At 47.2% G+C, this 23,530-nt stretch overlaps 1 protein-coding gene across 2 annotated transcripts in view; it reads right to left on the reverse strand.

Moving 5' to 3' along the window:
* Nucleotides 1-507: 507 nt before the first annotated feature.
* The window catches only part of afg3l2 (AFG3-like AAA ATPase 2), a 35,327-nt gene continuing 12,304 nt past the window's right edge, over nucleotides 508-23,530 (reverse strand). Inside the window, exons 5-17 of one of the 2 annotated variants that reach the window (XM_042332061.1) lie at nucleotides 22,380-22,532; nucleotides 17,272-17,346; nucleotides 16,049-16,170; nucleotides 13,694-13,967; nucleotides 12,151-12,288; nucleotides 10,867-11,020; nucleotides 9,437-9,544; nucleotides 8,617-8,742; nucleotides 5,636-5,746; nucleotides 4,652-4,767; nucleotides 3,590-3,790; nucleotides 2,323-2,517; nucleotides 508-1,298 (exon numbers count right to left, since the gene is read on the reverse strand). In XM_042332061.1, the coding sequence (XP_042187995.1) occupies nucleotides 1,059-1,298; nucleotides 2,323-2,517; nucleotides 3,590-3,790; nucleotides 4,652-4,767; nucleotides 5,636-5,746; nucleotides 8,617-8,742; nucleotides 9,437-9,544; nucleotides 10,867-11,020; nucleotides 12,151-12,288; nucleotides 13,694-13,967; nucleotides 16,049-16,170; nucleotides 17,272-17,346; nucleotides 22,380-22,532 (2,013 nt within the window). In that variant the 3' untranslated portion in view covers nucleotides 508-1,058. Of the gene's footprint in view, nucleotides 1,299-2,322; nucleotides 2,518-3,589; nucleotides 3,791-4,651; nucleotides 4,768-5,635; nucleotides 5,747-8,616; nucleotides 8,743-9,436; nucleotides 9,545-10,866; nucleotides 11,021-12,150; nucleotides 12,289-13,693; nucleotides 13,968-16,048; nucleotides 16,174-17,271; nucleotides 17,347-22,379; nucleotides 22,533-23,530 lie in introns of both variants that reach the window. The other variant, XM_042332060.1, reaches the window with a different exon arrangement.

The following is a 23,530-nucleotide window of genomic DNA, read 5'->3' on the forward strand; positions in this document are numbered from 1 at the left end:
AGCTGGGGGGAGGGGGAGGAGCTAGTGGAGGGACCGGGGAGTGGAGGGGGAGGGGCCAGGGGAGGAGCTGGGGGAGGAGCCAGGGGAGGGGGAGGTGCCGGGGAGTGGAGTGGGAGGGGCCAGAGGAGGAGCTGGGGGAGGAGCCAGGGGAGGGGGAGGGGCCAGGGAGTGGAGTGGGAGGGGCCGGGGAGGGGGAGGTATGTTAATTCTTAGGTCTACCACATATTTTACATAATTATGCAAAATAATAAAATAATAAAGCAAATGCAAAGATTATTATAATAATAATGTGGTCACTCAATAAGTGTGTGTGCAATCGACTGCCGCGTTTTGGCCACAAAACATAGAGTCAATTCACTCTACACCGTCGCCTGTGAAGCGCTTTGAGACGTCTCGAAGATGCCAGGATTATTATTATTATTATTATTATTATTATTATACGATAATGCCATACTTAAAATACTATGAAATTCTCTTTTTAGTTAAATTAAGCACATGAAATGAAAAAAAAGTACAATATTTCACCTTTTATTTTTGTACACTTCATGAAGTTCCAAAATTGAACATTATTTACACAATAAACAAAACTTAATTACATTCAAGTCTTAATCGGATTCTGAAGGGCTGACGGCAGACCTTATAGATCGCAGTTTACTGAAATTTGTGTACATGCATTTATGTCAATCTCAGACATCATCTCCTGCTTTCTTAGTGTATTGTATCCCCACATTCAGGTGTAAGGCAAAGCTGCTGTTTCTATAAACACTTGACGTGTACAGGATGTAAAGTCATCTCCGCTGTAATGTGGAAGTGATCAAAGTTACTCACTCTCAACAACACAAAACAAAGCTCATCAGCTTAATGAACGTTAAAACAAACTCGCTTGCGATGGGAGCAAAAATGGCCCCAACAGGACTGAGTGCTGGGCAGAGCCGGGGTGATAGGGGGCAGCTCCAGCTGACCATTCCTCGAGGCTGTTCAAACTCTTCAGCCGGACAGATGGAAGTGGACTTTCCAAAGCTCAGAACAAGTCAGATTGCTGAACAAGTGCAGAGCCATCAGAAGGGCATCCCTCCTGTGACGTGTCTGGCGATCTGCTCGTCCGTCGACTCTTTATCCTTCCCGCGATCCTTGTTCCAGTCCTTGAGACCCTCGGGAAGTGACGTGTCCTCCTCCAGGCTTCCCGTCCCCTCCACAAACTCCTCGTAAGTAGATTTTTCAGCAAATGGCCTCGGTCCCAACAGCTCCAGCAAGTCAGCCTTGTCCAGCACCTCTTTCTCTAACAATCGCACAGCAACCTGCAATCCACAACAGAACACAAACGGAACCCAACTCATGGTTAGGATCAGGGGAAACTCAGTGCATATTATTGTTTGTTTTGTTTTACTGTATATAATAACTGTATTTGATACACAGCAGCCTTATCACGTCGATCGGACACCTCCACACACCTGTTTATTATTATAAATGATTGTGTTTGTGTGTGTGGGGTGGTGTGTGTGAGAGTGGTGTTTGTGTGTGCATGGTGTGTGTGTGTGGGTGTGTGTGTGGTGTGTATATAGGGGGTTAGAATAACATTACGTTGTGACCTTCTGAACATCTGATCTCTTCTCTGTGAGGAGTGGTAGGGTTTGTGTGTGTAGTGTATGGTGTGTATGGTGTCTGTGTGTATGGTGTGTGTGTGTATGATGTGTGTGGTGGGTGTGTATGGTGTGTGTGTGTGTACGGTGTGTGTGTGTACGGTGTGTGTGTGTGGTGTGTGTGGTATCTGTGTGTATGTTGTGTGTGTGTGGTTTGTGTGTGTATAATGTGTGTGTGTGTGTGGTGTCTGTGTGTATGATGTGTGTGGTGTGTGTGTATGGTGTGTGTGTGGTGTGTGTTGTCTGTGTGTATGATGTGTGTGGTGTGTGTGTATGGTGTGTGTGTGGTGTGTGTGTATGGTGTGTGTGGTGTCTGTGCGTATGATGTGTGTATGGTGTGGTGTGTGTTGTATGATGTGTGTGTAGTGTCTGTGCGTATGATGTGCGTATGGTGTGTGTGTGGTGTGTGTGTGTGTGTATGATGTGTGTGGTGTGTGTGTGTGTGGTGTGTGTGGTGTGTGTATGGTGTGTGTGGTGTCTGTGTGTATGATGTGTGTGTGTATGGTGTGTGTGTGGTGTGTGTGTGTGTGTGGTGTGTGTGTGTATGATGTGTGTGGTGTGTGTGTGTGTGGTGTGTGTGGTGTGTGTATGGTGTGTGTGGTGTCTGTGTGTATGATGTGTGTGTGTATGGTGTGTGTGTGGTGTGTGTATAAAGGGGGTTAGAATAACATTATGCTGTGACCTTCTGTACATCTGATCTCTTCTCTGTGAGCAGTGTCAGGGTTTTCTCGTAGGCCATGTTGATGAGTGTTCTAACTTCCTCGTCTATCAGCCGTGCTGTGGCCTCGCTGTACGGCTTCTCTAACGCCATCTCTCCCTGACGAGGGAGATCAAAGGACACCTGGCCCACCTTCTCATTCATGCCAAACTGGACAATCTGCCGAGAGCGGGCAACAGGACAACAGCATTTCATTACCCAACAACAACTGACATTTACGTAGCGCCTTTCACACCGGGGGACATCCCAAAGCGCTGGATTTGGGCTGGGGGGATGGGCGCCTCCACATACATCTGGCTGTTAACCCCATTTCTGTGGTTGACGTCGCCGACTGGGAGCAGAGACATTGATGGGCATCAGCGGAGCAACAACAAACAACAAGAGATGAGATTTATTCAGCACTTTTCACAGACTGAATCACCTGAGCACAAAACCACAACAACAAGATTCCATGTGTACAGGCCCCTCACGTCAGGAGGACGTCCCCAGGCACTGACGGCATTTCATACCCGAGATGAAATGAAGGCACCAAATACCATTTGGCCTTTCACTCTCAGTGAAGGCCGATTCCCAGGTTATGGGCTATGTTGAATGTCCACAAGACCGAAGCCCTCTTGCTTGGCTCCCGTCAGCGCCTCACCTCAGGAGCTGACAGCATCATTATCCACCTCGCTGAGCCAGTCCGCAAACCTGGTCGTCTTGTTTGACTCTCAACTATCTTTTAAACCTCACACCTGTGCCATAATCCATTCTGCCTTCCCCATCTCTGCAATGTCGCCACTATCTCTCCACTCAGGCTGAGGAAACCCTTATCCACATGTTCATTACATCCTGGCTCGACTCTGCTAACTCCCGGCTCACCAGAGTTCCCAATGCTTCGCCCAGGCTCGCCCGGCTTCACTGGCTCCCGTCCCCCAGAGGATTGAGTTCAAGATCCTCGTCCTCACTCCATGGCCTTGCTCTTCCCTACCTCTGTGACCTGCTAAACCCGTCTGCGGCCTGCACTCGGCAGGCATTGCCCAGCTCCACATCCCCAGCCCTGCCCGCTCCACCACCATCGGTCAGGCCTTCAGCTTCTCTGCTCCATCCTGGAGCCCCTCCGCCTCACCCCCTCCCTTACATAATGTAAGTTAAGTGTACAATGGAATAAGGCAAATCACAACAACAACAACTTACACTTGGATAGCGCCTTTCACATTAAAACAGATATAATCAAAATGAAGGGACGGACCTGTGCGTATGCGCTCTGCGTAACCTTCTTCAAGTCGTCGTGAGCTCCGGTGGTTATTTTGCCAAAAAAGATTTGTTCTGAGACGCGTCCGCCCAGTGTCATACACATGCGATCAAGAAGCTGCTCTTTGGTGTAGAGATACTGCTCTTTAGGCAGGTACTGAGCATATCCCAGGCCTTTCCCACGAGGGATGATGGAGACCTGACGCAAAGCAACAAGCTCTCAGATTGCTGAACAGCTCGGGTCCAAGCCCAGTGAGTAATAATAATCCTTCATTTGATCAAGCGCCTGATCACATCATCGAGACGTCTCTAAGCGCTTCACAGTAAAGTGAGTAAAGTGTAAAGTGAGTTGAATATTGTGGGTGAAACGCGGCAGTCGATGATGCACAGCAATGAGGGTCCCGCAAACAGGCGTGGACTGAGTGACCAAATTATTATTTATTGATTTATTTATGTTTGATGATATTATCCGCCGGAAAGCGATCCGCCCATCGACTAACAACCAGGTTCCTACTGACTGCTGGTAAACAGAGGCGTGTGTGAGGAGTAAGGAAACTTGCCTAAAGTTATGCCCTGCCCAGGATTTGAACCCAGCTTGCGAGGCGAGTGCACTAACCACTACACTACGAGACTCCAATAGTATTGTGGGATCTTTAAACGTCCACCTGAACAGGCAGACGGGACATCAGGTTAACGTTTCATCTGAAAGACAGCGTTGTCTCTCTCGGTGCTTTCAAACCTAGGCCATGATTAATGGTTGGGAGAAGGTGTTGCCAACTGAGCCGAGCTGAGCCCCAAGGACTGGATCAGGTTCCTGTGTTCAACAGCAACAATAAATTACAGCTGTAACACCGACTTCCACGTCAGGACGGCCAATGCGCTGGAATCCTAGCATTTAATATCGCGCCTGATGTCGTTCAGACGTCCCAAAGCGCTTCACAGAAGCCATTTTATGGGTGAAACACAGCAGCCAATGGTGCACAGTGTCCCTCCCCACAGTGGTGCACAGTGTTCCCCCCCCCCCCCCACAATGGTGGACTGAAGTGATTGACAGGCTGACCTTTAGCAGGGGGTCTGCATGCTCGAGGTACCAGCCGGACACTGCGTGTCCAGCCTCGTGATAAGCCACTGTCTTCTTCTCTCCCGGCTGCAGGATCTGAGTTTTCTTCTCCAGCCCTGGATTAAGGAGGAAGTGAGGATGGAGGGTAAGTAATGAAGTACGGGAGTTAACAACACAACTTGCATTTCTCTGGCGCCCCTCACGCAGGGCAGTGTCACAGAGCACTGGTGGAGCTTGAGGTCAACAGCCACAACAACATGATTACATTTATAGAGCACCTTTCACGTCAGGAGGAAGTCCCAAGGCGTTGGACAGTTGGGTTGGGACCCCAGCAGGGGGGATAATGGTCAGGGTGAGGGGAGGGAGCGAGGAGGGGGTAGAGAGTCGAGAGGGGAGCTGAAGGCACGGTCGAAGAGGAAGGTCTGAAGACGGAAGGAGGGGGCCAGGAGGAGAGATTGAGGGAGAGAGTTCCAGAGTTTCGGGGTGTAGTGGCTGAAAGCAAAATAAATAAGCTCAAACCCACTTTAGAAAAATAACTTTCCACGCTACAAACTCCCCCCAAAATGAAATAATAATAATCCTGGGATTTGATCACCTTATCACATTGTCAAGATGTCTCAAAGCTCTTCACAGGATATATGGTAAAGTGTAGTGACATGTATTTTGAGGGCCAAAATACAGCCAATTGCGCACAGCGATGTCCCCACAAACAGTCGTGGATTGAGTGACCAAATGTTTTCATTTTGTTTAAACTATGGAGGGATTATTACCCCCGGAGAGCGATCCACCGATCAACTAACAACCGGGTTTCTACTCACTACAGGATAAACAGAGGCACGTGTTGCCTACAGTTTCGCCCTGCCCGGGAATTAAACCCAGGTTCTCTGGCTTGTGAGGCAAGCGCTCTAACCACTGAGCTACACGACTCCACAATAAAACATCGGTATTCATAGCTTATTCACAATAAAACATTGGTATTCTTACCTCCAATTACCCGCTCAATAGCCTGTTCAAAATGTTTCTGTATAATGGAATCACAAAGGTGCCTGGCAGCAATTAAAGCAGCTTCGTTGCATACATTTGCAATGTCAGCTCCTGCAGAGGGGAAACACACATGAGAAGGTTGAGGAGAGGATTAAAATATGCTTCACTTCCAACAACTGTGTTCCCAGGCTAACAGCGCAAAGTCCATGTCCATTGGCAGAGACTCCTCTGTGTTTAATCAAGAGACAAACCGCAGCAACCATGACAGCCAGATATTACACTTTAAACCTTTTGAAGACAAGGATCCATTTGCTTGTCTGGAGGAATCTCACGTGACTTTGTCTGACAAATTTGTCAAGACATCTCTACTGAGACACGTCGCTCAATTCAGTGCTTCACTACCACAAGCAATCAAAAACTGTCTCCTCATGTCCTTCCCAATCTGAACTCCTTAGTTCCTACACTGCCTCAGTTGGGCTCCAGTTTTTTTTTAGTGGGGTGGGGGGGTCAGCCAGGTGTCTGACACGTGTGGAAACCCATCATCTGCTTAAGAGTCTCCAAACCCAACTGAGATTCCCCACATTGCCCCCACACCTGGAAATCCCAGAGAGAGATCGTTGGAATGGAATGCGCTCTCTCTCTCTCCCCCCCTGGAGGGACACATCCTGTTTACCTAATTCCGGAGAGTATTAGGCGCAGGTTGGCAAGAGCCAAGGTTTGGGGGGCCAGAGTGTGTGTTGGGGTAACTGCTGGAGTGTAACCCGCTAAACCCACACAGCTCGGCCATTGATATCACTGTCTGGTAGCTTTCCCACTGCTTGTCCAGCGAGGACCCCCCTCCCCATTAGGGCTTTGGCTGCAGAGTTAACAGGAGCTGAGGGGGAGGATTCCCTGCCCCCAGTGACTGGTCGGCCCTTCCAGCACCCTCTGGCATTCTATCTCACAGTTCATCCCGCTCACTCCCTCCCTTGCCTCCTTCAAGGCCCGTCTCAAGACCCTCCTCTTTGACCAGGCCTTTGGTCATCTTCCCATCTCCACCCCTGCTGCCTTCCACCTATCTTGACTCCAGCTCACAGCTTGGGTGAAAATCCTTGTCTGTTCAGTGCCTTGGGATGTCCTCCCGACGTGAAAGGCGCTGTGTAAATGTAATGGCTATGGAGGGCTTTGAAATCAAGGACAAGGATTTGGGATTCTATCCTCTGGGTGATGGGGAGTCAGTGGAGCTGATCATCCATGAAAAAACAATTCCCTAATTGACTAATAACTAGGTTCCTACTTATTGCTGAGTAAACAGAGGCGTGTGAAGTAAGGAAACTTGCCCAACATTTTGCCCTGCCCGGGAATCAAACCTGGGTCCTCTCGCTTGTGCAGCGAGTGCTCTAACCACTGAGCTACAGCTTGTTAACTTCAACACAGGCACAAAACTTGGCATTTGTTTATATAAAAATAAAAGATAATTATAGTGGTTGTTATACGTGGGGCACAGGACCACACAATTATAACCTTGTGACCTGGCTGTTTATACCATGTACAGTATAGACATTCTGCAATCCATCCAACAAAACACGTCTTGCTGGCAAGTTTACCTTCAGTTTTATTTCCATATTAAACAATTGTATGGTGACGTACAAATCTTATTCATAAAACGCCTCAGAGCTCTGACAGCAAAAGAAAATGTACACAGTGACTCTGTCCTACACTTATAACAATCCTTACGTGTGATATAGCACCTCATCATGTCGTCGAGACATTTCAAAGCGCTTTACAGGATACAATGTGATTGACTGTGTATTTTGTCACTGAATCATCTGAAGCTTGTAGAGGAAGGGTTGGGGAGGCCGACAAGCAGGGACGCAGTGTAGTTGAGCCTGAATGTGATTCTATAGTTGATAATCGTTGATTGATACAGTGCAATATCATGTCTTCGAGACGTCTCAAAGCGCTTCACAAGATTTACTGTAAAGTGTAGTGATTGTATATTTTTTGGCCAAAACACGGCTGCCAATTGCACACAGCAGTGCCCCACACACAGCCGTGGGGCGAGTGGGCAATATTATTTGGGGGATTGTTGTCCAGGACACCGGGAGAGAGAGAGAAACTCCCTTCTCTTTTCCAATAGCCCCGCGGGATCTTTACCATCCACCTGAGCTATTATAACAACTGGGATCTTGATGGTGATGACAAGAATAACTTACTTACATATATACAGAGTCTTTCACGTCGGGGTGGGGAGATGATCAAAAGAGCGGTCAAAGAGAAGGACCTTGAACCAGGTGAAGGAGGGAGGGAGCCAGTCGGAGGGTTTCAGGGATGGAGTTTCAGAGAGTGGGGGCAGATAAACAGAAAGCCAGGCCACCAACATGACAAAGATAGGCAGGAGGAGAATGTACAACACTTCAGCCTGACGAGTTTATCCAGTGTTTGGGCTGCCTTGGAGAGTTCTCCGGGCTGGTGTATTTAATATAATAATAATAATCCCTGCATCTGATACAGTGCCTTATCACAATGTCAAGACATCTCACAGGATATACTGTAAAGTGAATTAATTTTGTATTTTGTGGGTGAAACCCGGCAGCCAATGGTGCACAATCAGTCGTGGATTGAGTGGTCAGGTTATTATTATTTTTTTAAGACTATATTATTGCTGGAAAGCAACTAACAACCGGGTTCCTACTCACTACTGGTAAACTGAGGTGCGTAGAGTAAGGTTTCACCCCCTGCCCGGGAATCAAACGCGGGTCCTCTCTAACCACTGAGCTACAGGACTCCACTACTAGAATGAAAGAGTGAAATCAAACAACCATAATTTCTTCAATTTTTAGTGAATATGTTTAGCAAATGATCCACAAACTGAAATAAGCGCCATTGTACATGGAGGATGAACAGAACTTAAAGTTATATCAACACCAGGGGGAATATCTTTATGTTTTGACTATTTTCACTGCATCTTGCTTTTGACAGAACCACAGACACTTACATACCTGTAAAGCCAGGAGTCAAAGCTGCCATTTTTCTTGCCAAATTATCCTTTTTAATAGAGGTTTCCAATCTCAAGGGTCTGAGGTGAACTTTAAAAATAGACGCTCTTCCTTTAATGTCAGGTGGCCCTGTATAAAAAGGGGTGAAATTAAAATGTTATGCAGTAAAACTCACAAGTCATATCAGTCGGGACCATAACATTTCATATGATTTATGCAAAGTCCAAGTTGCAGGCAAACTGCACAAGTCGTAGAAAATCTGATTCAAGCATTAATCTACACTGCGCTTGTGCAATTCACTGCAGCTGGTAAGTGCTCATGAGGTCACGGTTTAAGTCTACATTTCTACATTCTCAAATTTAAAAATTTCTAAGTGCTTCACACAATAGACTGTAAAGTGAATTGACTGTATACTTTGTGGGCAAAACGCGCAGCCAATTGCACACAGCAGAGTGCGTACGTCTATCTGTCTATCTATCCATCTATCTATGTGATTATTACCCAACGGAAAGTGATCCGCCAATCGACTAACTGGATTCTTACTTTCTGCTGGTGAACAGAGGAGTGTGGAGTAATAAACTTGCCTAAGGAGTTACCCTGCCAGGAATCGAACTGGATCCTTTCGTTTGCGAGGCGAGCGCTCTGAGCAATACCATTAATCATTACTCTGTGACTCCAAACGTTTTAAACAATATAAAAACACATGACCGAGAAGGAAGCCTTGTGGTGCAGTTATTTGGGTGAATGGTTAGGCCAGCAGGGGCTCTGTTGTAGTTATTTCCTATTCCCTCCCCTAGAAGACACCGACCCCGGATTAATTTACCAATGAAAATCTGTCTGTCAAAGCGCCCAGGCCTCAGCAGCGCAGGATCCAGGATATCTGGTCTGTTGGTGCCAGCCAAGACCACCACGTTTGTTGCAGTGTTGAATCCTGCAACAACAATAGAAAATTTAAACAAAAGGCAAAACACTTCAGATGCTGGAAATCTGAAATAAACACAGAAGTCACTGGGAACACGCAGCAGGTCAGGCAACATCTGTGGAGAGAGGAAAGTGAGTTAACGTAACCAGTTCTGATGAAAGGTCATCGACCTGAAATGTTAATTTGTTATAGAGAATGTAATACTAGGACTTGACTAAATCTTACAGTAACTCCCAGAGTCACAGGGCTGTGTGCCTCATTGCTTTCCAGCGCTATCATTAGGATTGCACTATGAACATAAGAGACTGGGAAGCGTTGGAATCTCCACTGAATCCTGCAGATCTGCTGCTCAAATACTTTATTTCCATATTTGTCTACTGTTACTTCAATGATCAGATGGATGAGGAATTGTTACTGTTTCACACAATCTAACCAGTTCGTGTTTAAAGCCATCTGTTTGGATAATAATAATCTCGGCATTTGATACAGCGCCTTATCAAGTCTTCGAGACATCTCAAAGCGCTTCACAGGATATACTGTGAAGTGAATTGACTGTATATTTTGTGGGCAATTACCACAAACAAGTCGTGCTTTGAGTGATTAAATTATTATTATTATCTATTTATTTTGAAGGGATCATTAACCCTGGAAAAGTGATCCGCTAATTGACTAACAACTAGGTCCCTACTCACTGCTGGTAAACAGAGGGGTGTGGGATAAGGAAACGTGCTTAAGGTTACGCGCTGCCTGGGAATTGAACCCAGGTTCTCTCATTTGTGAGGGGAATGCTGTAACCCCTGAGCTACAGGACTGCACTCCAAAATCTAAAGATGTCAAACAGATTTTAATGAAATGCAAAGCTCAGGCACATCAAATCAAATAATATTGCCAGGTTTTCTACTTCTAGCAATAAACTAATGTGGGTGATGGATTCGTGGGAGCCCGGTGCGAGAGAGGAGGTAATAATAATAATAATAATAATCCTGGTCAACAGAACGTGTGCTAAATTCTTGACTGGGTTCCATTTGTGAGGGTATTGCTTTTGATCTGCCAAACATACCACAATAAATATTCTGGCTGGCTGCCTCATTGAGTTACCATGACAGAGGCAGAGGCAGCCTTGATTGCAGATAGAAAGTCACTGGAGACTTTCGACGAGGGTAAAAGCTGGATTGAAAGCTAGCTGTGTGCAGTGTGAAATTCTCTCCAGAAATAACATTCTTGTTGCTGTGGCTCCTGAGGCATGTATCGCCACACCCTGATAGCTGGATTACTATACACAATAATAGCTCATTTGCCAAAGTCATGACTAGTTACTGCAGGATTCTTACCGTCCATCTCCACCAGCAGCTGATTGAGTGTGTTCTCCTGCTCGCTCTGCCCTCCAAAATTACCCCGGCCCCTTTTCCTTCCAACCGCATCAATCTCGTCGATGAAAAGGATGCAAGGAGCGTTTTTACGAGCCATTACAAACAAGTCACGGACCTAGAGAGAGAGAAAGAGAGAGAGAGAGAGACAGAGACAGACAGACAGACAGACAGACAGACAGACAGACACAGACAGACAGAGAGAGAGAGAGAGCAAGCGTTACATTAGAGGTGCACAAAGTTTACATTTATTGAAGTTATTACATTTAGAGTTCAAAACTCTCACCGTCGCCTATAAAGCCCTCCACGGCCTCGCTCCTCCCGACCTCTGTGACCTGCTGACCCCATATGTCCGCTCCTTCCGCTCAGCGGGCTCCGGCCTGCTCCACTTCCCCCGTTCGACCTGACCCTCCATCAGACTCTCCACAGTTTGGAACTCCGTTCCACAGTCCCTTCGCCTCACCCCCTCCCTTGCCTCCTCCAGCAGTTACCCCAACACACACCCTGGACTCCGCCCAAGCCTTGGCTCTCGCCAACCTGCGCCTAATACTCTCCGGAATTAGGTAAACAGGATGTGTCTCTCCAGTGAGAGAGAGAGAGAGAGAGTGCATTCCATTCCAACAATCTCTCTCTGGGATTTCCATGTGTGGGGGCAATGTGGGGAATTCTCAGTTGGGTTTGGAGACTGTTGAGCAGGTGACGGGTTTCCGTGGGTGTCAGACACCCGGCTGGTCACGGTGACGGGTTTCCTGTGTGTCAGACACCCGGCTGATCACGGTGACGGGTTTCCGTGGGTGTCAGACACCCGACTGGTCACGGTGACGGGTTTCCGTGTGTGTCAGACACCCGGCTGGTCACGGTGACGGGTTTCCGTGTGTGTCAGACACCCGGCTGGTCACGGTGACGGGTTTCCGTGGGTGTCAGACCCCCGACTGGTCACGGTGACGGGTTTCCGTGGGTGTCAGACACCCGGCTGGTCACAGTGACGGGTTTCCGTGGGTGTCAGACACCCGGCTGGTCACGGTGACGGGTTTCCGTGGGTGTCAGACACCCGGCTGGTCACGGTGACGGGTTTCTGTGGGTGTCAGACACCCGGCTGGTCACGGTGACGGGTTTCCGTGTGTGTCAGACACCCGGCCGGTCACGGTGACGGGTTTCCGTGTGTGTCAAGACACTCAGTTGGGCAAACCAAAATGGAGCCCAGCTTATGCGATGTAGGAACTAACATAGTGTGGAACAGAAGCTTACCCTTGCGGGACCCACTCCAACAAACATCTCCAAAAATTCAGAGCCATTGACGGTGATGAAAGGAACGTTAGCCTCTCCTGCCGTCGCTTTTGCTAGCAAGGTCTTCCCAGTGCCTGGAGGACCCGTGAGAATAGCTCCCTGTAAAAATAATACCCAGACTTTTTCAGAATGTAGAGATACATTAGTGAGTAAATAAAAACAAACTGCATTTATATTATATTCATTATATTTATATAATTGGCTACTGCGTTTCACCCATAAAATAAGTCAATCCAGTTTACAATGTATCCTGTGAAGCGCTTTGAGACGTCTCAAAGACATGATAAGAAGCTATATCAAATGCAAGGATTATTATTATTATTAATTATTAGTAGTGTACAGCTCCTTCCATATCGGGAGGACTTTCACAGCTTGCCCCTGCAGCCAGGCGGGGTGAGGTGGGATAATCACCAAAGGCTTGGTCAAAGGAAAAGGTCTTGAGACGACCTTGACGGAGGGGGCGAGACTCCAGGATGGAGTTTCAGAGAGTTGGTGTAGAAAAGCTGAAGGCCTGACCGCCGATAGTGGGGCAGGGGATGTGGAGCAGGCCGGAGCATGCTGAGCGGAGGGAGTGGACAGGTTGATATGGGGCTAGTAGGTCATAGAGGTAGGGAGAATTGAGGCCAGGGATGGCCTTGAAAGTGAGGACAAGGAGTTTGAATTCTATCCTCTGAGGGATGGAGAGCCTGTGGAGCCGGGAGAGGGTGGGGGTGATGGGGTCACGGAGCCTGGTGCGGGAGAGGACACGAGCTGCAGAATTCTGGATGATCTGCAGCTTGTGGAGGGAAGAGTTGGGGAGCTGACAAGTGGGGAGTTGGAATGATAATGTGCCCGGATGTGATAATGGGATAAGATTGTAAAAATAAGAAAGTAAACGCAACAAAGTGAAACCCTGAATAGTAATAATTTGCTTCACCTGGACGTTAGAACAAGCAAAACACTATATAAGGCAGCTTGATCCATATCGATCTGATGTTACAGTAGTTATCTGTGAACACAACAGAAGCACTGACAAACCACGCCAATCTGCACTGTTTATCGCGCTTCCAAAACATTTCACCTTCTCATTGGTGAGCTGCGGCTGAAGTGAAACATTCAAACAAAAAAACTCCGGGCTATTCCAGTTGGCCCTTATGTACAGAGATAATTAGTTGGACACATCCTTTACACAGAAGAGATAATTTCTTTCATAGTTAAAACAGTAATAATAATAATAAACCTTGCATTCGGAAAAGCGCCTTTCATGTCACCGAGACATTATTATTTTTTATGTGGGGGAGGGATTATTACCTCTGGAAAGTGATCCGTCAATCGACTAATAACAGGGTTCCTATTTACTGCTGGTAAACAGTCATGTGGAGAAAGGAAACTTGCCTAGGGTTTCGCCCTGACCGAGAATTGAACCCAGATCCTCTCACTTGCGAGGCGAGGGCTCTAACCACTACACTATGGGGACTCCACATTACCACAAAGTTAGAATTGAACCCAGGAAATCACAGCTGACCTTTGGGATTTTTGCTCCCAGTTCTTGATACTGCTTTGGATTTTTGAGAAAGTTGACGAATTCCATGATTTCCAGCTTGGCTTCCTCACATCCAGCCACATCCTTGAACTTCACATCAATCTCGTCCTTCAGGACCTTGGCTGTGGTCTCTCCTACGCTGAACAGCCCCCCCATGCCCCGACCTGATCGCCCGACTCCCGCTGATCCCCTCCGCAGCGTCAGCAGCAGGAACCCAATGATCAGGATAGTTGGCAGCATGCTCAGCAGGAACGAGCTGGGGCAGAAACACTTCAAATCAACAACAACAACAGATTACATCTATACAGCCTTTCACGTCAGGAGGATGTCACAAGGGCTGGACAATGAAAAGTTTGCACCCAAGCTGTGGGTTGAGATCAGAGAGGGCTGGAGGGCCGGCTGGGGGATGGAGGTGGAGGGCGGGGAGGGAGGTGGAGGGTGGAGGGCCGGCCGGGGGGTGGAGGGCGGGGCGAGGGTGGAGGGGGGAAGATGACCGATGGCACGGTCAAAAAGGAGGGTCTTCAAATGGTCCTTGAAGGAGGCAAGAGAGGGAGAGGGGCTTCGGGATGGAGTTTCGGAGGGTGAGAACAGAGAGGCTAAAGGCCCACCCCCCGATGGTGGAACAGGCAGGGGAGTGGACGTGGTGTGGGTCAGAGTCTGTAGAGCTGAGGGAGTACGTAGGTTAGTGAGGTTTAATAGATCGCAGAGATAAGGAAGAGCAAGGCCATGGAGGGCTTTGAAGGAGAGGACAAGGATTTTGAACTGTATCCTCTGAGGGATGGGGAGCTGGGGGGGGGATGGAGGGCCGGGCAGTGGGAGAGGGGTGTGAAGGAGGGTGGAGGGATGGGGAGCTGGGCAAGGATAGGGGTGATCGGTTCACAAAGCTTTGTGCAGAATGTAAAAGATTTTTCAAATTTACTGTATTAATAGCAAACAATTTATTAATCTAGATTTATTATAAAAAGGCTAACTTAAAAAAACTTAAACAGGGAAAAAGTCAAAAGGTTTGGTGGACCCCGGATTTAATAATAATCCTTGCATTTGAAATAGCGCCTTATCACATTGTTGAGACATCACAAAGCGCTTCACAGGATACACTGTAAAGTATATTTGGTGTGTGTAGACTGACTGTATTTTGTGGGCAAAATGTGTCAGCCAATTGCACACAGCAGCATCCCCACAAACAGCCATGGAGCGAGTGGGCAATATTATTTGGGGGATTGTTGTCCAGGACACCGGGAGAGAGAAACTCCCTTCTCTTTTCTAATAGCCCCGCGGGATCTTTACCATCCGCCTGAACAGGCAGACGGGACCTCGGTTTAACGTCTCATCCAAAGGACATTTGGTTAGGATTCGGTTTACAAGATTGCCATCTGGTGTTCATATTCGCAGAATTAAAAATCATGACAGATTACATTACAAAAAGAGGCCATTTAGACTGTCAGGTCCAGGCTGGAGCTAGCTCTCCCACTGGAACCATTCTCTTGAATCCCATTCCCCATATCCTTTCCATTGGGATTCCCGAAGAGAATTAGCATCTTGCAAGTGAGAGGACCTGGGTTTGATTCCTGGCAGGGCAAAATCTTAGGCAAGTTTCCTTACGCCATGCGCCTCTGTTTACCAGCAGTCAGTAGTAACCCAGTTGTTAGTCGATTGGTGGATCAATTTCCGGGGGTAATAATCCTTTCCCCAAAAAATTTGGTCACCCAATCCACAACTGTTTGTGGGACTCTACTTTGCACAATTGGCTGCTGTGTTTTGCCAACAAAATACACAGTCAATTCCCTTTACAGTATATTCTGTGAAGCGCTTTGAGACGTCTCAACAATGTGATAAGGCGCTGTATCAAATACAAGGATTGTTATTATATTTTTATTCAATTCCCATTTAATTGCTGCTCGCTAGACTCAGGATTTTGCATCCATTTATGGTGAAGCACAGCATTTTCTAACAATGTTTTGAAAAAACATTTCCAATCAGAAGTGGTTTCTTTTTATCTATCATATCAAATCACCCCCCACAGGAGAGTTCAAAATCCTCGTCCTCGCCTGCAAGACTCTCCACAGCTTTACTCCTTCCTACCTCTGTGACCTGCTGATCCCATACCAACCTGTGTAAATGTCATGTGTTATTGTCTAATTTGCACTGCACCCACTGGATAGGATGGATTTCTTTTGTATGATTGAATGCTCAAAACTGGACACAAAACTTCTGACATTGATGTAACCAACATCTCGTACAAATTCAACGTTACCCCCTGGTTGTACTTAATTTCCCCCACTACTGGTTTATTCTCCAGCAGCTCAGCCCACACACACACACAAAGACATCCCTTACCCATCGCTCTCCGTAGAATACACCACAGGAATCCGACTTTCCCCCTCGATGCCCAGCTCCAGCTGCGCAGTCTCCAGATTCCGCTCAAATGTATCCACGCTGCCAATATTAAACCACACATACTGCTGTGAAGAGAAGCGATAATAATAATCATCCTTGCATTTGATATGCTGTTTTATTATGTCATCAAAACATCTCAAAGTGCTTCACAGGATATATGGTAAAGTAGACTGACTGTGTGTTTTGTGGGCAAAATGTGTCAGCCAATTGCACACAGCAGTGCCCACACACAGCCGTGGGGCGAGTGGGCAATATTATTTGGGGGATTGTTGTCCAGGACACCGGGAGAGAGAGAGAAACTCCCTTCTCTTTTCCAATAGCCCCGCGGGATCTTTACCATCCACCTGAACAGGCAGACGGGACCTCGGGTTACCGTCTCCTCCCAAGGACGGCACCTCCCACAGTGCCCCCCACACCCCCCCCACAGTGCCCCCCCTCCCCCCAGCGCTGTATTGGAGCATCAGCTTAGACTGTGTGATTCCAAGTCCTGACGTGGGACTTGAACCCACAACCTCCTGAGTGGAGTCCTATAGCTGTAGCTCAGAGTCCTGTAGTGGTTAGAGCACTCGCTTTGCAAGCGAGACACCTGGGTTCAATTCCAGGCAGGTCAGGGTGAAACCTTGGGAAAATTTCCTTACTCCACACAGAGCCTAATAATAATCCCTCCAAAACCAAAAACAATAATAAATTGGTCATTTTCAACCCATGACTGTTTGTGGGACACTCCTGTGCGCAATTGGCTGCCGCGTTCGCCCACAAATATACAGTCAATTCACTTTACAGCATATTCTGTGAAGCGCTTTGAGATGTCTCGAAGACTTGAAAAGCGCTATATCAAATGCAAGGATTATTATTATTGTTATTATTATTCTTTAGTGAGAGAGAGGGAGAGAGAGGGGGGGGTGGGGGAGAGAGCGAGAGCGAGAGCGCTACCATTGAGCCAGGTTGAAACACAAACCATTACCTCGGAAAGCGATCTGCCAATCGACTAATAATCGGGTTCCTATTTACTGCTAGAGTAAACAGGCAAGTTTCCTTACTCTAAATGCCTCTAAGGTTCGCCCCACCCAGGAGTCAAACTTGCGTCCTCGCTCGCGAGATGAGCACTCCAACCACTACACTACAGGACTCCTATAATTTTTGAACATTTTGTAAACACTTACCCCATCCAAGGGTGACTTTCCAGGGGCAAACACCACTCTCACATATCGCTTGTTCACGACTTCCAGCCTGTCCACCTATCAAAACATATATGGCATGGAAATGAGAAGCCCAAGTGGAAGATGTTAGCCCAATGCTCATCTCTGAACAATTTGAACTGAACCCATTAATAATATTCTGTTAGCTGCTAAACATATTAATAATCCAAATTCACATCTGCATTTGGATCCCAGGAGTTTAACCTTTCAGAAATCTCCTGCGAGATTAGGACATAGTTAAATTCTCTCAGTAAATTTAAAATGTATCTTTTACTACATTCTCACAAATTCTCAAACACTTGACTCCCTTTGGGAAGCGATGTGAGGGGGGGCTTCCTGCACGCTCTCAGTGTGCAAGCACAGGGAGGAAGGCAGTGCTGACCTGACAACTCAGAAGTCGCCATTTTAGGTGTATGAAGCAGACAGCACCTCCTGTAACCTCGGGGACACAGGATGTCTGTATTATAAACTCATTATTACTCATGAACAAAGACAAAGTACAGTCAAGGGTGAAAATGCTTGACTGGAAAAGGGCTAATTTTGATGGGCTAAAGAGGGACCGAGAGTTGGTGGACTGGCAAGTAAGAATGGCAGGTAACACGACTCATGAGCAATGGGAAATCTTCAAAGATACAATAGCTCAGGGTCTAAATAGACATATTCCCACAAAAGGGAAATGTGCGAGAACCAAGCCCGGCTGGATGGCCAGGGATATTCTGTCTAGGATGAAAAAGAAGAAAATGGCGTACAACAATTGGCGGATGCAAGACACTGAGGATAGCAAAGCGCATTATAGAGAATGCAGGAGTGACCTTAAAAGAGCGATAAGACAGACATGAGAAGAGGTTAGCGGGTAACATAACGGGGAATCCTAAAATATTTTATAAGCACATAAAGGAAAAAAGGTTAGTTAAAGGTAGGGTGGGGCCAATCAAAGGCAATGACGGCCATCTTGTTGTGGAGGCAGAGGGATGGCTGATGTACTGAACGAGTACTTTGCATCTGTCTTCACAACGGAAACGGATGCCCCAAATGCCGCAGTATTGGATGAGAGGGCAGAGGACATAGATCAGATTACTATAGACAGAGAGGAAGTTCTGAAAAGATTGACTGGGCTCAAAATTGATAAGTCACCAGGACCAGATGGGTTTCACCCAAGGTTGCTGTGGGAGATACGGGTTCAAATAGCGGAGGCTTTGGCCATTATATTTCAATCGTCATTGGACACAGGAGTGGTGCCAAGAGACTGGAGAGTGGCTAATGTTACCCCACTCTACAAAAAGGGGCAGAAAGACAAGCCCGGAAATTACAGGCCAGTCAGCCTAACTTCGGTAATAGGAAAACTACTGGAGACCATAATCCGGGACAGAATAAATCTCTACTTAGAGGAACACGAGGTAATTAGAGACCCAACATGGATTTGTTAAAGGCAAATCTTGCCTAACAAATCTAATAGAATTTTTTGAAGAGGTGACTGCGAGGGTTGATGAGGGAAATGCGGTGGACATTATTTACATGGATTTTAAAAAGGCTTTTGACACAGTACCGCATAAGAGGTTAATAAAAAAACTGGAGGCCCACAGTATTAAGGGGACAGTAGCCGTTTGGATTAGGAACTGACTGAGTGACAGAAAGCAGAGGGTGGTGGTTAATGGGTGTTTCTCGCAATGGAAGGAGGTGTGCAGCGGTGTCCCCCAGGGATCGGTATTGGGACCACTGCTCTTTCTAATATATATTAATGATCTGGACTTGGGCATAGGGAGCACTATTTCCAAGTTTGCAGATGATACCAAGTTAGGTCGGGTAGTAAATAGTGAAGAAGATTGTGATGGACTGCAGACAGACATACACAGAATGGTGGAATGGGCTGACATGTGGCAGATGGGTTTCAATGTGGATAAGTGTGAGGTGATACACTTAGGTAGGAAGAATGATAGGAGGCAATATAGACTTGGAGCTCAATCTTAAGGGGGTGAACGTACAGAGAGATCTGGGTGTTCAAGTAAGCGAATCATTAAAGGTATCGGGACAGGTAGATAGGGCAGTAAAAAGGCATTTGGTGTACTGAGCTTTATTAGTAGGGCATAGAGTATAAGAGTAGGGGTTATGGTTAATCTGTACAAAACACTGGTTAGGCCTCAGCTGGAGTACTGCGTCCAGTTCTGGGCACATTACCTCAGGAAGGACATTAAGGCACTGGAAAGGGTGCAGAGGAGATTCACGAGAATGATACCAGGAATGGGGAACCTTAGCTATGAGGACAGTGGAGAAGTTAGGACTTTTCCCATTAGAGCAGAGAAGGTTACGCGGGGACCTGATAGAGGTCTTCAAGATCATGAAAGGTTTCGACAGGCGAGATAGGGAAAGCTGTTTCCGCTGGTAGGTGTGTCTGTGACCCGCGGTCACAGTCTGAAGATATCACCAAAAGAAGCAGAGGGGAGGTTAGAAGAAATGTTTTCACTCAGCGAGTTGTTGGGATTTGGAATGATCCGCCCGAAAGGGCAGTGACGTCCGATTCCATAACAGCTTTTAAGAGAGAACTGGACAGGTATCGGGGAAGACGGGTTTGTGGGGTTATGGGGAGAAAGCTGGTGATTGGGGTTAATAAAAGTCAGTTGCTCTGCCAAAGAGCCGCACAGACTCGATGGGCCGAATGGCCTCCTGTACCGTAACATTCTATGATTCTATGATGAACAAACCCGGCTCTAGCTCCACGTTTAAACCCCAAATCTATCCGCTCTGTCCATACTGACCTCGCAGCTCAGTGGGCTTCGGCCTGCTCCACAGTGGCTTCAGCCTCTCTGCCCCCTCTGCCTCGCCTCTTGCAAGACCTGTCTCAAGACCCTTCTCTTCAACTGAGCCTTCGGTCACCCTCATACCCCCATCCTCCCTGCCCTCCACCCTCCTGATCCCAACCCCCAGCTCGGGTCCAAATCCCAGACTGCCCATCGCCTTGGGACGTGCCCCTGATATGAGCAGCAGGCGCTGTGGAAATGTCATCTGTTGTTATTCCTCTTATTCACAACTAGCTACTGTACTTTGATTTCTCTCTGGGACAAAAGCTGCTCTACTAAGTGTTAAAGAGAAAGGTTAATCCACTCAGTGGCTTTGTTCAGAGACAAAAAGAGGGCAGATTTATTACACAACGCTGCCTCCAGCTGCCAATAAACTGCAAGGTACAAATTAGCACAAACAACAGCCACTTCCGAGGAAGCTCACCAACCGCTGCCATTACAGGCAAACTGAAAACCTGCACAATAAACCAACAGAGCAACTGGAGACCCCAATCTCTGCCACTGACTTGCTCTCACTATTCCCTCAGCACCAGCTGATGGAGGTAAACGTTTTATAATGCAAAAAAAAAACTCAGTGCAATATGCGTTCACCCAACAACAACAACATTACATTTGTATAGCGCCTTTCACGTCGGGAGGATGTCTCAAGGTGCTGGACAGAGTACAGTATTTCAGACTCGAGCTGGGGTCAGAGGGAGAAGGGAGGGGAGGGGAAGGGGGGTGGCCGATGGCAATATATTTTTTAAAAGAAAATCATAGAATCCTACATCACAGAAGGAGGCCATTCAGCCCATCGTGCCTGTGTCATAGGGAACATTTTTAGGATTAAATAAACCTAATAAGAAACGTACCAAACTGGAGGTAATGTTTTGATTAGATACTTTAGTATTACTAGATATTGTTGACTGATATATGGCAATATAAGCTGATGGTGGAAACCCGTCACTGTTGCTTAACAGTCTCCAAACCAAACCGAGATTTCCATGCATCCCAACTACACATGGAAATCCCACACATAGGTTGTTGGAATAGAATGCGCTCTCTCTCTCTCTCTCTGGAGGGACACCCCCTGTTTACCTAATTCCGGAGAGTATTAGGCGCAGGTTGGTGAGAGCCAAGGTTTGGGGGGGCCCCAGAATGTGTGTTGGGGTAACTGCTGGAGTGTAACCCGCTAAACCCACACCGCTCGGCCATTGATATCACTGTCCGGCAGCTTTCCCGCTGCTTGTCCAGCGAGGACCCCCCTCCCCGTTAGTTAGGGCTTTGGCTGTGGGGTTACCAGGAGCTGAGGGGGAGGATTCCCGGCCCCCAGTGACTGGTCGGCCCTTCCAGGTCCTGCTGATGAGCCGGGCCGGGCTGTGCTGCCATCAGCAGTGAATGCTCTGGAATACTGTGGAGTCCTGTAGCTCAGTGGTTAGAGCACTCGCTTTGCAAGCGAGAGACCTGAGTTCAATTCCAGGCAGAGGGCGAAACCTTGGGCAAGTTTCCTTACTCCACACAGAGCCTAATAATAATCCTCCAAAACCAAAAACAATAATAAATTGGTCATTTTCAATCTACGACTGTTTGTGGGACATTGCTGTGCGCAATTGGCTGCCGCGTTCCCCAACAAATATACAGTCAATTCACTTTACAGTGTGTTCTGTGAAGCGCTTTGGGACGTCCTCCCAACGTGAAAAGCGCTATATCGGATGCAAGGATTATTATTATTATTATTACTGCGGCCCCTCCTGGTTCAGGAACCGGAGTAGAGACTGGGACAGAGGGGGGGCCCGATTCTGACATTTCAATGTGAAAAATGTCACTTTTTTACTTTTACAAATAATCATGCTCTGTAGTTTATAGTGTTTCAGAGGACGATAAATTAACAGAATTCCATTAGGTGATTGTAATTGAAACAAGGAACAACAACACCAACTTGCACTTATATAGCGTCCTCCACAGGCAGCATCTCAGAGCGCTTATCGTGGGGGAGCCTGACTCTGAGCCGGTGGTGGGGGGTGTGGGGGGAGGTGACCATAAGCACGGTTGAAAAGGAAGGTTATCAGGCGGGACATGAAAAGGGGAGAGAGGGGTCAAGGCAAGAAGATTGAGGGAGAGTTTTGGGGCGTAAAGGCTGAATGCTCACCTTTGATGGTGGGGTGGAGGGTGTGAGGGAGGAACAGGAGCCGGATTTCACATCTCACAAGTAACGAATGAAGCTCTGTCAAGTGCAAGACAGGATCACCAATTGCTCACCAGAGCTATGAACAGATACAGGGTTTCCCGTTTACTTACAATTCCTTTGGAAAGGTAGTTGTTAACAAAGTCCTTCCAGGTGACTTCCCGGCCCGCATTCCTGAAGAAGAAGTAATAAACAACAGCCGCCCAAACTGCTGCACTTCCTAAGAAGTAAAACCGAAATTCCTTGTCGTCCCACGGAATGTCACCCTACAGGAAAAAACACCACTGAAACCTTTCACAGCATAACCACAACAACTTGCATTTATACAGCGCCCCTCACACAGGGCAGGACCCACAGCGCTTGAGAGTGTTGGAGCCCGACACGAGCCGAGGGGAAGTCGAACAGGCAGGGCTTCAAGGCGGGTTACAAAGATGGGGAAGGAGGGGGCAAAGAGGAGGGATTGAAGGAGAGTGCTCCAGAGTTTGGGGGAGTAATGACTAAAGGCATGGCCACCGATGGTGGAACATAGAATGCAATTACAAGTAAAATATTCAACAATACATTTGAAACAAAATGCCGCTTATGGAAACATTGCATAATTAAGTGATCAGACAATATTCACCTTAATTTATACAACATTATGTTTCACCTTTTGCTCCACATCACTTTCAACCAGGCCAACGAACAAAAACATATTTAATTAGGCTTCTGTAGGTGTAATTGAAGTGCTTGCCACCTGACGTGCGCCTTAAAAAAGAGATGGGAGATTCTCTTTCTCTCCCGGTGTCCTGACCAACATTCCCCCAGATAAATCACTTCATGGCTGTTTGTGGGACACTGCTGTGTGCAAATTAGCTGTCATGCTGGTCTACAAAATAAAGTCACCGCGCTTCACAGTAAACCCTGTGAAATGCTGTGAGGCATCCTCCCGACATGAACAGCACTCTATCAAATGCAAGGATTTAACAATACTGTAAAATATACTGTAAGACAATTGAATACAGCATTGTCCCACAAACAGTTGTCAATTGAGTGACCAAATTATTATTTTTTAAAAAATGTTTTGAAAGGATTATTACTCCAGAAAAGTGATCTGTCAATCGAGTAATCATTATTTGAACCCCTTCAGTCGGGTTTCGGTGCTGCCCATAGCACAGAAACTGCCCTGGTCAAGGTCACCAATGACATCCTGACCATCTGTGACCAGCGCTCCCTCTGCCTCCTCGTCCTCCTCGACCTATCGGCAGCATTCGATACGGTCGAC

This window comes from Callorhinchus milii, unplaced genomic scaffold (genome assembly GCF_018977255.1).
Source record: "Callorhinchus milii isolate IMCB2004 unplaced genomic scaffold, IMCB_Cmil_1.0 Scaffold2, whole genome shotgun sequence".
NCBI lineage: Eukaryota > Metazoa > Chordata > Chondrichthyes > Chimaeriformes > Callorhinchidae > Callorhinchus > Callorhinchus milii.